This window comes from Chinchilla lanigera, unplaced genomic scaffold (genome assembly GCF_000276665.1).
Source record: "Chinchilla lanigera isolate Chin_1 unplaced genomic scaffold, ChiLan1.0 scaffold00075, whole genome shotgun sequence".
NCBI classification, from domain to species: Eukaryota; Metazoa; Chordata; class Mammalia; order Rodentia; family Chinchillidae; genus Chinchilla; species Chinchilla lanigera.
This window is the reverse complement of record NW_004955476.1, coordinates 10,428,099-10,438,912: the sequence shown is the minus strand read 5'-3', so window position 1 is coordinate 10,438,912 and position 10,814 is coordinate 10,428,099. Positions and strand designations below refer to the sequence as shown.

General features: G+C 60.9%; 1 protein-coding gene across 2 annotated transcripts; it reads right to left on the bottom strand.

Annotated features, from left to right (window-relative positions):
* Positions 1–521: 521 nt before the first annotated feature.
* LOC102027743 lies at positions 522–10,338 on the bottom strand. 2 transcript variants are annotated; one of them, XM_005401781.1, is made up of 3 exons: positions 9,503–10,338; positions 7,446–7,625; positions 522–2,091 (listed from the first exon to the last, which is right to left on the bottom strand). In XM_005401781.1, the coding sequence occupies exons 1-3, from the start codon at positions 9,742–9,744 to the stop codon at positions 1,857–1,859; spliced, it is 657 nt and encodes a 218-aa protein (XP_005401838.1). In that variant the 5' UTR covers positions 9,745–10,338; the 3' UTR covers positions 522–1,856. The 2 variants fall into 2 exon arrangements, 1 of the variants encoding a protein (XP_005401838.1); XR_263639.1 differs by lacking the exon at positions 7,446–7,625.
* Positions 10,339–10,814: the final 476 nt, after the last annotated feature.

Below are 10,814 nucleotides of genomic sequence, written 5' to 3'. Positions count from 1 at the left end.
AACAGCTCCCCAGGGCAGCGCACTCCCTGAGGGAAGAGACAGCAGGCCTGGTGTCTTCAATGCGCCCACCAGGCTGCTGCCCCCTGGTGGTGCCTGGCCGCTTTCGATTCCTGCCTCCCCCAGGCCCTGGGGATGGTGGGCCGCAGGGGCACAGGGTGGTGCTGGCCGGTGTTGAGGCTGCTTGGGGCCGGTGCCCGCTTCCAGGGTCTAACTCCTCCCTCTGTGCTATGGGCGCCGGGCACCAGCTGACGACACTCGGATTGTTGGGCTGTGACTTGTCTTACCTGACCGTCTCCCGGCCCACGCGCAACTGGGCGGAGAAGCCTTTCCAAACTAGAAAGCGCTGCGAGGGGAGAGAGCCAGGGAGCCAGGGCGGTTAGGCCGCCTTTCTTTGTTTCCCGGAGCGGTAGCTGGCTCCGCGCTCGTCCTCGGTGCCAGCGCGAGCCGGTGTTGCTCGTATCTCCCGCCCCTGCTGCGTGCCATGCTGCGGCCAGACTCTCTAACCAAGCCTTTATTTTTTGCTGTAAATCAAATGATAGCAAGTAGCTCTGTAAGGGAAAGGTTTTTACTCAGAGTGATTCAAAAGTTTGGCATTTAACGTTTATGGAAAACAGATCTATCTTCTACCACTAAACTCAGGAATTGTTGACTGGAAATAATCTAACTAAACCAATTAAAAACTTCATGGATCCTTCTCATCAGCAATTCATCCGTCTCCGGGCTATCAGGAGGGGCTCGCCCTGCTGCGAGTTGCTAGGGAGCCCGGGGCGTCTATTTGGTAAACACACGCAGACCAACTGAGAAGAAAACCAGGCCGGCCGGGAAATGCACGGCCTCTTTCGGCCTTATCCCGGGATGAAATGAAACAGAAGTGGGAGATTATGTCCTTCCCTGTCCTAATTTAGTGAGCCAGGACTGTCTCCCGCAGCGCTGTGGAGACGGGGCTGCAGCCCTGCACGGACGCCCTGCGGAGAGGGACACGGGGCTCGCTGGTCAGCAGCGTCCGCGGGTGACGCCAGAGCAATGCCTCAAAGTCCCTGCTGCCTGCGGCCAAGCTGCTCCGCCTCTGTGCAGGGCTGCACACAGCTCAGCAGTTTACAGAGCATCAGCCGCAGCAGGCAGAGGGCGCAGGGCCAGGCAGATAGAGAGGTGCCCCGCACAGGGCGGCACAGGGACGAGGAGAAGGAAGGGAGGGCTCTGTGGGCAGGAAGACCGAGCCTTGAGCTGGGCGGCGGGCGCCAGCAGGAGAGATGCTGGGCAGTGGCCTGTGGGCGGCGCTGTAGACACACCAGCCGCCGGCTTCAGGGTGTGGACACCACTTTAAACCCAAGTCTGCCTGCGGTGAGCGATGAAATAGGCCTGGAGTCCCGTCTGACTCGAGTCAGCTCCTAAGCGCTGTCCTGCCCTGCCTCTCAGCCAGCAGACTGTTCTACCCAGAGGCACGGTGATTGGAGAAGAAATCCCAGCTCCTTGTCTTCAGGAAGTTGAAGGGAAATCTTGCTGCACATTGGATGTTTCAGCTCTGGAGCCCCAGTGTTGGCTGTGAAGGGGTTGGTCACACACTTGTACCACTGGGTGTCCCTGAGGTGACCTCGGCGGTTGAGCCCCTAAGGGCGGTGACAGTGCTCATCTTCCACTTGCCATGTCCTTCCTCCAGCGCGCCAGCTGCTGCCTCCCCCCCACCCCCGGCTTTCAAGTAAGGCAGTGGCGGCTCCCAGGACCCCTGCTGGCCGGGGTCACAGCCGAGGTGGGTGCTTGGGTGCAAGGGAGGAAACAGCTTTTGGGCTGAAAGGCCACAGGCTGACCTGGCCTAGCGTCCATTCTGCCCCAAGAAGAGTTGTGTTCCGGAGGAAGAGTCACAGAGCGGGTACGCGGTCCCTCCCTCCTCCGCAGAGCTGCTGGGGAGACGGCAGAGAGGCCCCAGATTCGCCTGAGTCCTGATGAAGACGTCTGGCAGCTGGGGTGTGACTTGGGAGGTGTGGTGTTGGCTGCCCGTCCCTGGCCCAGGTCCTCAGCGTCCACACAGGTCCTCGCCGCCGGCCGACCGGAGTCTCGCACTGGCGTTTTGTGTCAGGGTTTGTTATTCCGCCTCTGTTGGTGGGAAACGACATCGGCTTTCAGGTTGGAGTCCTGGTGGGAACCCCCCACATGTACATTGGTTCGTTTTAAAGATGGATCTAAGCTTCCCTTAGGTAAGTAAGAGGGCGGATGTTTCACAAGCAGGGTGAAAATCTCAGTCACAACCAATTCGTGACATGGTCTCCCCCACTTGCGTGGCAAAGAGTCATGGCTTGGGGCCCACTGGGGCCGGAGGTGGATACTGCCCCGTGGCCCCGCTTTCCTGGGTGTCCCCTCCTGTGCCCCTTCGCTCCCCACTTCTGGCCATGACCAAAGTGACCTCTGAGGTCCCCTCCTGTCCCTGTGGATTTGGACACTAGCAAGGCCGGATAGTCCCTCAGGGAATCCCTCTCACTGAGGGCTGGTGACACGGTCCCTCTGGGGACAGGTGTGGGGGCTCCTGACCCTGCGGCCTGGGAAGCAGCAGACCTCATGCGTGCAGCCAGTCACCACCCTTCTCTGGCCTCAGTGTCCTCACTGTCACAGTGACTGCCCCCACCCTGGGACTCCGAGCCCACCTAGTTTGGGCCTGCGCTTGTCTCCTCTGCTCCTAGGGAAGGCGGGGTGGCTGTGTCAGGCTTCTGAGATGGGTGTGGACTCGAGGGTCCCAGAGCCAGGGCTGCTGTGAGCACGGCTGAGTCAGGGCCCCATGTCCCCAGGTGGCATCGGGGCATGCAGTGGGCACCGAGCAAGGGGGTTCCCTGCACCCCATGGGTGCCCCGAGGGGCGGCCGCTCCTGACTGCAGGGCCCTGGAAAGCTTCTTCTGGGGCTGAGGGCTTCTCCCCAGGCCAGGCTGGCCGGGCGCTGGTTCCCCTCCCAGGACAGAGAGAAAAGTCAGAAAAACAACAGCAGGAAGAGCTCGGCGGGCCGGGGCCCTGCGGAGAAAGACGCAGAAAAGACGGCGCAGCAGTCAAAGGTCAGGAAATCAATTTTTTTCTCCTTACAGATCTATACGTTTAGAGGCTTGTAAAGGTCACGGTTGTCCTTTTAAAGTACCTCCAGGATTTACATCCTGCCTGGCCCTCGGTCTCCCTGACGGTAAACATGAAGATCCAATTAGTTTTCCCTATAATTCAAAGAGTCGAGCAACAGGGACCTTTCCGGTTGGGAGTCGGTTTGGCTATAAAGTTTCTTGCTCCACCACGCCGGGGATGAACTTCAATCCGTATCTTATCTCCTGCTTGAAGATGAACATCCCTCTCGGCTCAGGCCTCTCTGCTCCCTCCCCGCTTCCCTCTTCCTTTGCAGTCTTGGCCACCTTCCTTTTTGGCAATGAGAGTGAATTCTTTCAACCTAGCAGTTCGCCGCACAGTTACCTTAAGAATTTCCCCCCGATTTGACACCGGGAGGCCTGGCCAGGTCCCCTCCCGTCCTGCTTGGGGGAACCCAGGCGTCCTAGCCACGTACGTCTTTCTCAGTGGGGGATGTGCTCTCTGAACACTTCTCTCTCAAGGCACCCTCGACCAGGGGTGAGACCGCAGGCCTGGCTGATCCCCGAGGCCTGCCTGTTCCCCCAAGCCCTGGCTGATCCCTGAGCCCTGGCTGTCGCCCACGGTCTGGCTGTCCCCAGGGTACTCCCCAGCCTCGGCCCCCTCCCTTCCCTCTGGGTTCCCTAATCGTCATGGTCTACCAGGTGCAGGTGAGGCAGGCCTTCTCTCCTGCTCGACTGAGGGTGTCACAGACCTGGCCTGCTCTGGTTCCTGGGGTGAAGCTTTCCTCCCAGAGGGGGAGGCTGTCCCCATACGGGCACTTCTGGGCTTTCCCGAGGTGGGGCTGTGGATGTGTCAGGAGCCGCAGGCTTCCCAGGGCCCTCTTCTCTCCAGAAGCAGGGGAGCGGGCTCCCCAGCACCACGGTGCCTCTACCAGGGGCATCAGCAGCCTGGGCAGGACTGAGGGGGCCTCCCAGCAGCACCCCCAGGGGATGGGGCTCCGGGAAGTCACCTCAGGCAGCATCTTGGAGACTTAGGAACACTGGCACTCATAGCCTTGGTCTCAGGCCGCGCTCTGGGGGCCCGGCTGCTCCTCCACCCCTATGGCGGCCTGCGCTGAGTCGGCTGGGGCTCTGGCCCTCGATGCCCACACTCAACTTTCTCCAGCTCTGATGGTGAGGACGGAGTGTGGAGCCACCCCAGCTTGTGGCAGGAGAGAGGGTAGGCTGTCCGCATCCCCTCCTGGAGGAGCCGTGTCTGGTTTCCTCCTTGTTGCTGCCTAGTGGTGCTCATAGGAAAGACTTCTAGGCAGGCTACCTCTGGAAGCTGAGAAGAACAGAACACCCAGCTCAGAGCAGTATTACAGAGGAGGCTCCTGAGCTTGTGTAAGTGCAAGGCCAATGTAGGGCCCAGCCAGCATCTCCTTCATGTTTTCAGGGACTTAGCTTTCTCCTGTGTTTGTCCCGCCTTCTGTGGTATCAGCTTCATGCATAGCCTGATTTGCCTCCTGGAGGCAAACCGGCTGCGGTGGTTCTAGGCTTCGCATTTGTATAGTCAAAAAGATGAGTCTTGGGTCTTTTTCAGCACCCAAGCTGGACTCTAAAGAATCTGTGTTGTCTGGAAGGCCCAGCATGGAGTGGCTACTGGATAAAGAATTAAATCTCTGATTACTTACAGAGAGAAGCGGTTGACGTGTAGGGACTGACTCCTCCCAGTGGAAGGTGGAACATGCCAACTGGTGCTGTGTCCCAGACTCCCCTCGGTGTCGTGCCGTTTCCTCACAGTTGTGAATGACTGCAGTGGCTCTGGGTGCTGTGTCCTCAGGGACCCAGACAGACGGGCAGGGAGAACAGAGCAGAGGAGCCTCCTGACGTGCCACACTCCTCTCAGGGCCAGAACCCTCCCGGCAGTGCCCCAGTGCTCTCCCTCCTCACCCCTGGCCTGGATGGGCAAGGCACTGCCGGGGCAGAGCCGCTGCTGACGTGAACACCGGAAGCGTCCTGGCGTGCACCACGCAGCCTGGCTCTGACTTACGCTGAAGGGTCGCAGGTCCGGTCTGTTAGACCTGTGAGAGGCGCGGGCTCGCGTCCCCGTCTGCTCTCCGGGCCACACGCTCGGCGAGGCACGGGGCTCACCGTGGACGTCCTCGCGGCCACCTGAAGCAGAGTTAGCTAGGAGTCGCTGCTTCCCGCCGTGGCACTGACGGCGCCTCTGCTCATCAGAAGCCGATGTCTACGGTGGGCTCGGGCAGGCGGGAACGCCGGCCGGTGCAGACTGCTCACCAGCCTCAAGGTGTCCTTGGATGGAGAGGTATTTCCCTCCCAGGGACTGCCGTCCCCCGGGGCCCCACTCGGCCTCGGAGGGCCCACGAAGACCACCCCGCGAGAGACTGTGGCTGCTATCAGCAGAACAGTTTCTGAAGACTGGAGCAGCCAGGCCGGGCAAGGACTCAGAGGGATGGAGGGCTCGGGGGACACCGGCCGCTCTCGGCCATTGCGGTTCAACCCCAGCTCTTCCAACTCTGCGCTTCTGTTTGCCCTTCTGACTCCCTTTGAAAATGGTCAGAGCGAGTTCTCTCCGCAGCTGGAAGCTGACTCCGCTGGAAGGAAGAGGCCAGTAGCTGGGCAGGTGGTGACAGAGGAAGTTGCTCTGAGGAAAGAAGAGCCGAAGCCACCTGGGGCACACAGGACCAGCTGGGGCGCGCAGGACCAGGGCCTGGGTCTTCACTGGGCTTCAGCGCTGGCGAGGTGTCGGCTCCGCTGGGCCTCACTGCAGTGCATTTGGTGCACAGCGCAGCGGGACACATGGACGTCATTCCCGCAGCCCAGCAGTCTGGTGCCACCGTCCCCTCTGTGGGCCCCGGCCAAGCATGGCACCCCTCCCCAAGCCGCTGGAGGACCAGCCAGGCTCCCTGGGGCTCTGCTGTACGTCCTGTGGTCACCACCATTGCGTCCTCCTCACACTGTGAGAGGTGGTCTTTCCGTGAGGCCAGGTTTCTTAGGTGTCTGAGGGAGGGAGCGAGGAGGTCTTGTTTCTGGGCCACATTGACCCTAAGCTTCGGTCTCAGCGCTCCTGCACCCTGGCGGGTTGCCACCTAGAACCAGAGTCCACCCCAACCTGTGCTGGGTGCTCCTGGGCACGGCGGGTGACTCCTGCATGCCGGGGCCGTTGTTGAGTCACACAAGGGTTTCTCCAGCACAGCACGGCAGCCGAGGGGCAGCCTGGTCACCAGCAGCCCCCCAGGTGGGTGTGGCAGGAAGGGGAAGGGAGACTCGAGCCCCCAGGGCACAGCAGCGCGTGCACGCGCAGGGCCTCATCCTGCGGTCCAGGTGGGGTGCAGTTGGGCACCGTTTATTTCCAGAATTCTCCACTTAACATTCCTAACCCCGCTTGACCACAGGTCGGGAAAGCCGGGGGCTGTGGCAGGTTTCGAGAACGTGGGCATCCGAGCCCGGCTGGACTCGGCCCCTTGCTGCTTCACACTGGGCTGCGTGGGAGTTTCGGAGTGCTACACTCTCCCCACAGGGGATCCGGGCTGTCCCCGGGCACAGACTTTAGGGGCACCCCGCTCAGCTCCACCTTCCCCGGAAGTCGGGCTGCGGGACCCTGGCCTGGGACACACGCGGGCGTCTCTTCTGCCACACGGATGAAGCGGTTGCTGTCCCACAGGGTGTGGCGCAGAGGTGCCCCTCAGCATTGGCGCGGAGCACGGTGCCCAGTCCAGCTCCCCCCGCCCGGCCGCCGTCGGCCTCTAGGGCTGCGTCTTCTGTTTTCATGTGCTTTCACCTGTGCGTTTGAGCCGCAGTCGTTGTGTCCTATGCTTAGTGCCAAGACTCTGATGTCCTCTTACAAGACAGCCGCGTCCTGCTCACCCACCCGCGCCCTTGACACCACTCCCTCCTCCTCCTGTCTGGTGGGTCCTGGCCACCTCCAGGGGACAGAAAAGAGGGCACGATGTGCAGGGTGCGTGTGTCAGCCATGAGCCCGGCTCGGGGCGGGGTGGCCCTTCGGGGTCTGATCAGGAGCCCCGCACACCGGCCGCTTTTGTCTTCTTTTGGGCCGGTCAGGTCCACCAGAGAAGACTCCAGTGTCCTCCGCAGGGGAGGGGCGCCAGGCTGCCGGCCGGCCGGAGACAGGGCTTGGACAGTGCACACAGGTCCGTAGGCCTGAGTTTAGACCCAAGACAAACCACCAGTGTCCTGCAGGGCCAGCGCAGGGGAGCAGGTTTCGTCCTCTCCCTCTGCCCTGCTCCAGTGTCCCTGAGGATGAGTGTCACTGTCCCCAGCCTCACTGCTGCCTGGGCCTTCTGCGCCTGAACCTGAGTCCCTTCTAGAAATCATGCGGGAAGGGGGATCTCTGGGCCCGGCAGAGGGTCTTCCTCCCCTCTTCCAATGCACCTGGCTTTAAGAGCCCAGGGAGGAGCGAGGTGGGACCCCAAGGCTCCCCAAGAAGCTCTGTCCAGAGTGGAGAGAAAATCGAACCGGCGCCAGATGCGGGTGCTCAGGGCGACCACTGCCGCAGGCCTGCGACGACCACTTTCCAGCTTCTGTCCCCGCCTGGAGCCCGGAGCTGAGAAGCTGTGGACAGAAACAGACTTAACAGCACGGTGACCAGAGGCAAGCAGCCCGACGTGTGCACGGCGAGTTCTCTTCCTCCCGACTCTGATGCGAGACAGGAGCAGGGGTCGCCGCCTCTGCCTGGCTCCGCGCCTCCCGCCAGCCGGCTCGCTCTGCACAGCTGCAGTGGAACCGCACTCTGCGAGTTCCGGCACAGGGAGGGAAGCCCGCATCCGCCGGGCGCAGAGAGCGCAGAGCCGCACGCCGCACTGAAGTTAGAGATGCTATCAGCCTTTCGGCCGCTATAAAAGTTTAAAGAAGAAGACACATGAAAGGCTTTGTGAAAAGACCCTTACCAGACGGATAAATGCAAATACCACGTGCATCCATGCACACTCTCCCGAGTACTTACGCCAAGGGGAAATTTCTTTCCGACACGGCACTTTGATCTTTATAATCTTTATAACTCCTGCCCTACCTTGAATGGGGTTCGAGAACTTGGAGTCGTCATAAACCCTGCCTCAAACTCTGCCTCAGCGTTTAACGAGCGGCCGGGGCCTGCACTTCTGTTCCGGGTCTAGAATGCCTTTCCCTGCCCTGCTCGGCACCTGCCTCCTGGTCACCCTGTGTCACTGCGGGGTCTCATTTTCCTCAAGTGCCAACCTGCGTCTGGAGTGATGCCCCGAGAGCCTCCACGCTCGCCCCGGCCCCTAGGAAGTACGAGCTGTTCGCTTGTGGTTGTGTCTGAGACCCGCGCCTGCCTCTCCTGTGCCTCGGAGTCCACAGGACCGGCATTCGGTGGACACTAACGACAGAACCCGCAAGAACAGCACAACTCAGGACAGCTACACCCTGGAAGCAGCTGTGTCCATCAGCAGAGGGGTGGAGAAGGTGTGGTTTTCCCACACGGTGGAGCACTGCGCTGCCCTGAAGAAGGATAAACCCGAGCCCTTTCTAGGAAACTGGATGCCCTATGAGACCAGAATGTTAAGGGAAATAAATGAGACACACAATCTTGAATATCGCACGGTTTCTCTTATACGAGAAACCCAAAGTATAAACAACTGTAAAAAACCAAGATAAAAGATAGACAACACGAAAAAGATCTGCAGTGGGAAGGAGCCAAGCAACAGAGGGGGAGGAAAGGGAGGGATGGAGAGCTGCCGTGGCATGCACCAGCTCCCCACGAGGAGCGTGACCACCATGCACTCCCCAGAGGGGCTACTAGGAGAATTAAAGGAAAGCTCTGCAGCCGTCCCGGAGTGTGGCTGTCCCTAGGTCCCACCCGCAGTGTGGCCCAAAGCCCAAGGACCAGGATGGGAGCAGCAGGCCTCAGCCTCAGACGGCAACCGAGCTCTCCCCAGGCCTGGCCACTGCGGGCCTCAAACCTGCTGGCCTGCAAGCACCCCCCTGTGCCTGCGGCTGACAGCGAGCTGCGAGAATCGCTGTGCTTGTGTTGGACTCCGGCCGGGGGACGCGGGATGGTGCTACGCTGTGGGAGTCAGGCCTTCCTCTGGGGCGGCTGTGGGCTCCAGCTGGCTGACCTACTGGCCACGCCCAGGGGCTGCAGGTCTCTGCGTGGCTGGGGATGGGGTCTCTGTGGGAATGGCTGGGTGGTGGGAGAGCTGGGGTCTGGGAGCCCTGTAGTGAGGGGTCCTGTCCTGCCGCTGAGGCCACACAGCTCTTGGGTCACTCACATCTCTGACCAGGACCTGCAGTCCAGTCAGAGACAACGGTGAACCTTGAGGTTCCTGCAGCTGGGAGCTTTGGGGGTTCAGTGGAAAGGCTGAGGCTTCTGCCAGGCGCCAGGGCCAGGAGTGAGTGGCGGAGGGAGGGGACAGGGGAGTGCGGGTGGCTGGAACCCTGCTGCCTGCTTGGGAGGAAGTAACTGAGCTCACCTGGCTGGGTTTGCCGGGAGAAGTGGGAGAGGGAACGGCAGAGAACCTGACGGCGGGGCAGTGCTGGGCCCGGGCCCCGGGGCAGTGGGGGCCACCAGCCCTCTCAGCCTGGCAGTGGCTGGCAGCAGCAGTGTGCCCGGGCCTCCTCCTGCCCATCCGCGGCTCAGACCCCCGGAGCTGAGAGACGCAGGCTGCTGGACCAGCCCAGACGGTGACTGGGAGAACTGAGACTCCCGGAGCATGGAGGAGGAGATGGTGAGCTGGGCGCAGCAGGAAGTAAACCAGGCTGGAAGGCTTGGAGGTGACAAGGCGACCCCAAGAGGAGGAGGAACCAGCCACAGAGAATAAAGTCTAAAAAGACCAGCAGTGCCAGAGAGCGAGGCCCCGCCTCTGTCCCCAGCTGTGCATGCTCTCTGGGCTCTGCGCTCTGAGCACCGATGTCCCTCAGCCCTGAGCACTGAGCACCAGGGCTCTGGGCCTGGGTTCCCCACTCGACTCTGCTGTGGATGCTGGGCACCGGTCCTGTGGGCTGCTGGCCGCTTCCGGTCGACACTCGCTGCCGTGGTCAGCTCTCCTGTCTGCTGCTCCACAGCTGATCTGCATGGGCTGCTGCTCTCCAGGCTCCTCAGGGCTGACAGCCCCTGGTGTTCACAGCTCTTCTAAAGCTACCGCTCTGCCACATCACTCAGGGTTTCCCTGAATAGATTTACAGGATTTCTGAGTCCACGATACAGAGAAATAGATCACAACCAGATTTACAGGACCTGGAGGGGGCCCCGTCTGAACAGGGCCTGTGCTGCAGCCTGGGACGGTGAGCAGGATGGGGCCTCCTGGACCAGCTGCCACTGCATGGGGAGTGCTGCTTATATAGCAGCAGCAGGCCTCTGATAGGTCCAAACTCAAGCCTGCTGATTGGCCCAAACTGGCCTGAGTGCAAACCTTCTGGCTCCAGCTCACTGATTGGTGGAAATTCAGCTCTGTTGCTTGGTTGCAATCACGCTCACTGTGGCCAGGGCAGACACTTCCCGGAGCAGGTGTGGGACATCCAGGGTGCTGCGGCTGTCATGGCAACAGTGTGGAGGAACAGAAACCAGAGCTGTTTGACTGATAGCTGTTGTGTCTGGGTAGCAGTGGCAGGGCCAGGACCAGGGAGCCTGAGGAGGGCTGGCTGTTTATCTCAGCTCCGTCTTAGTTACTTTGGTTACTGAGACAAAATACCTGACACCCAGAGTTCAAGGGGAAAAGATTTGCTTATTTATTTATTGGTACCAGGAGTCCAACTCAGGACCTCACACTTGCCGGGCAGTGCTGT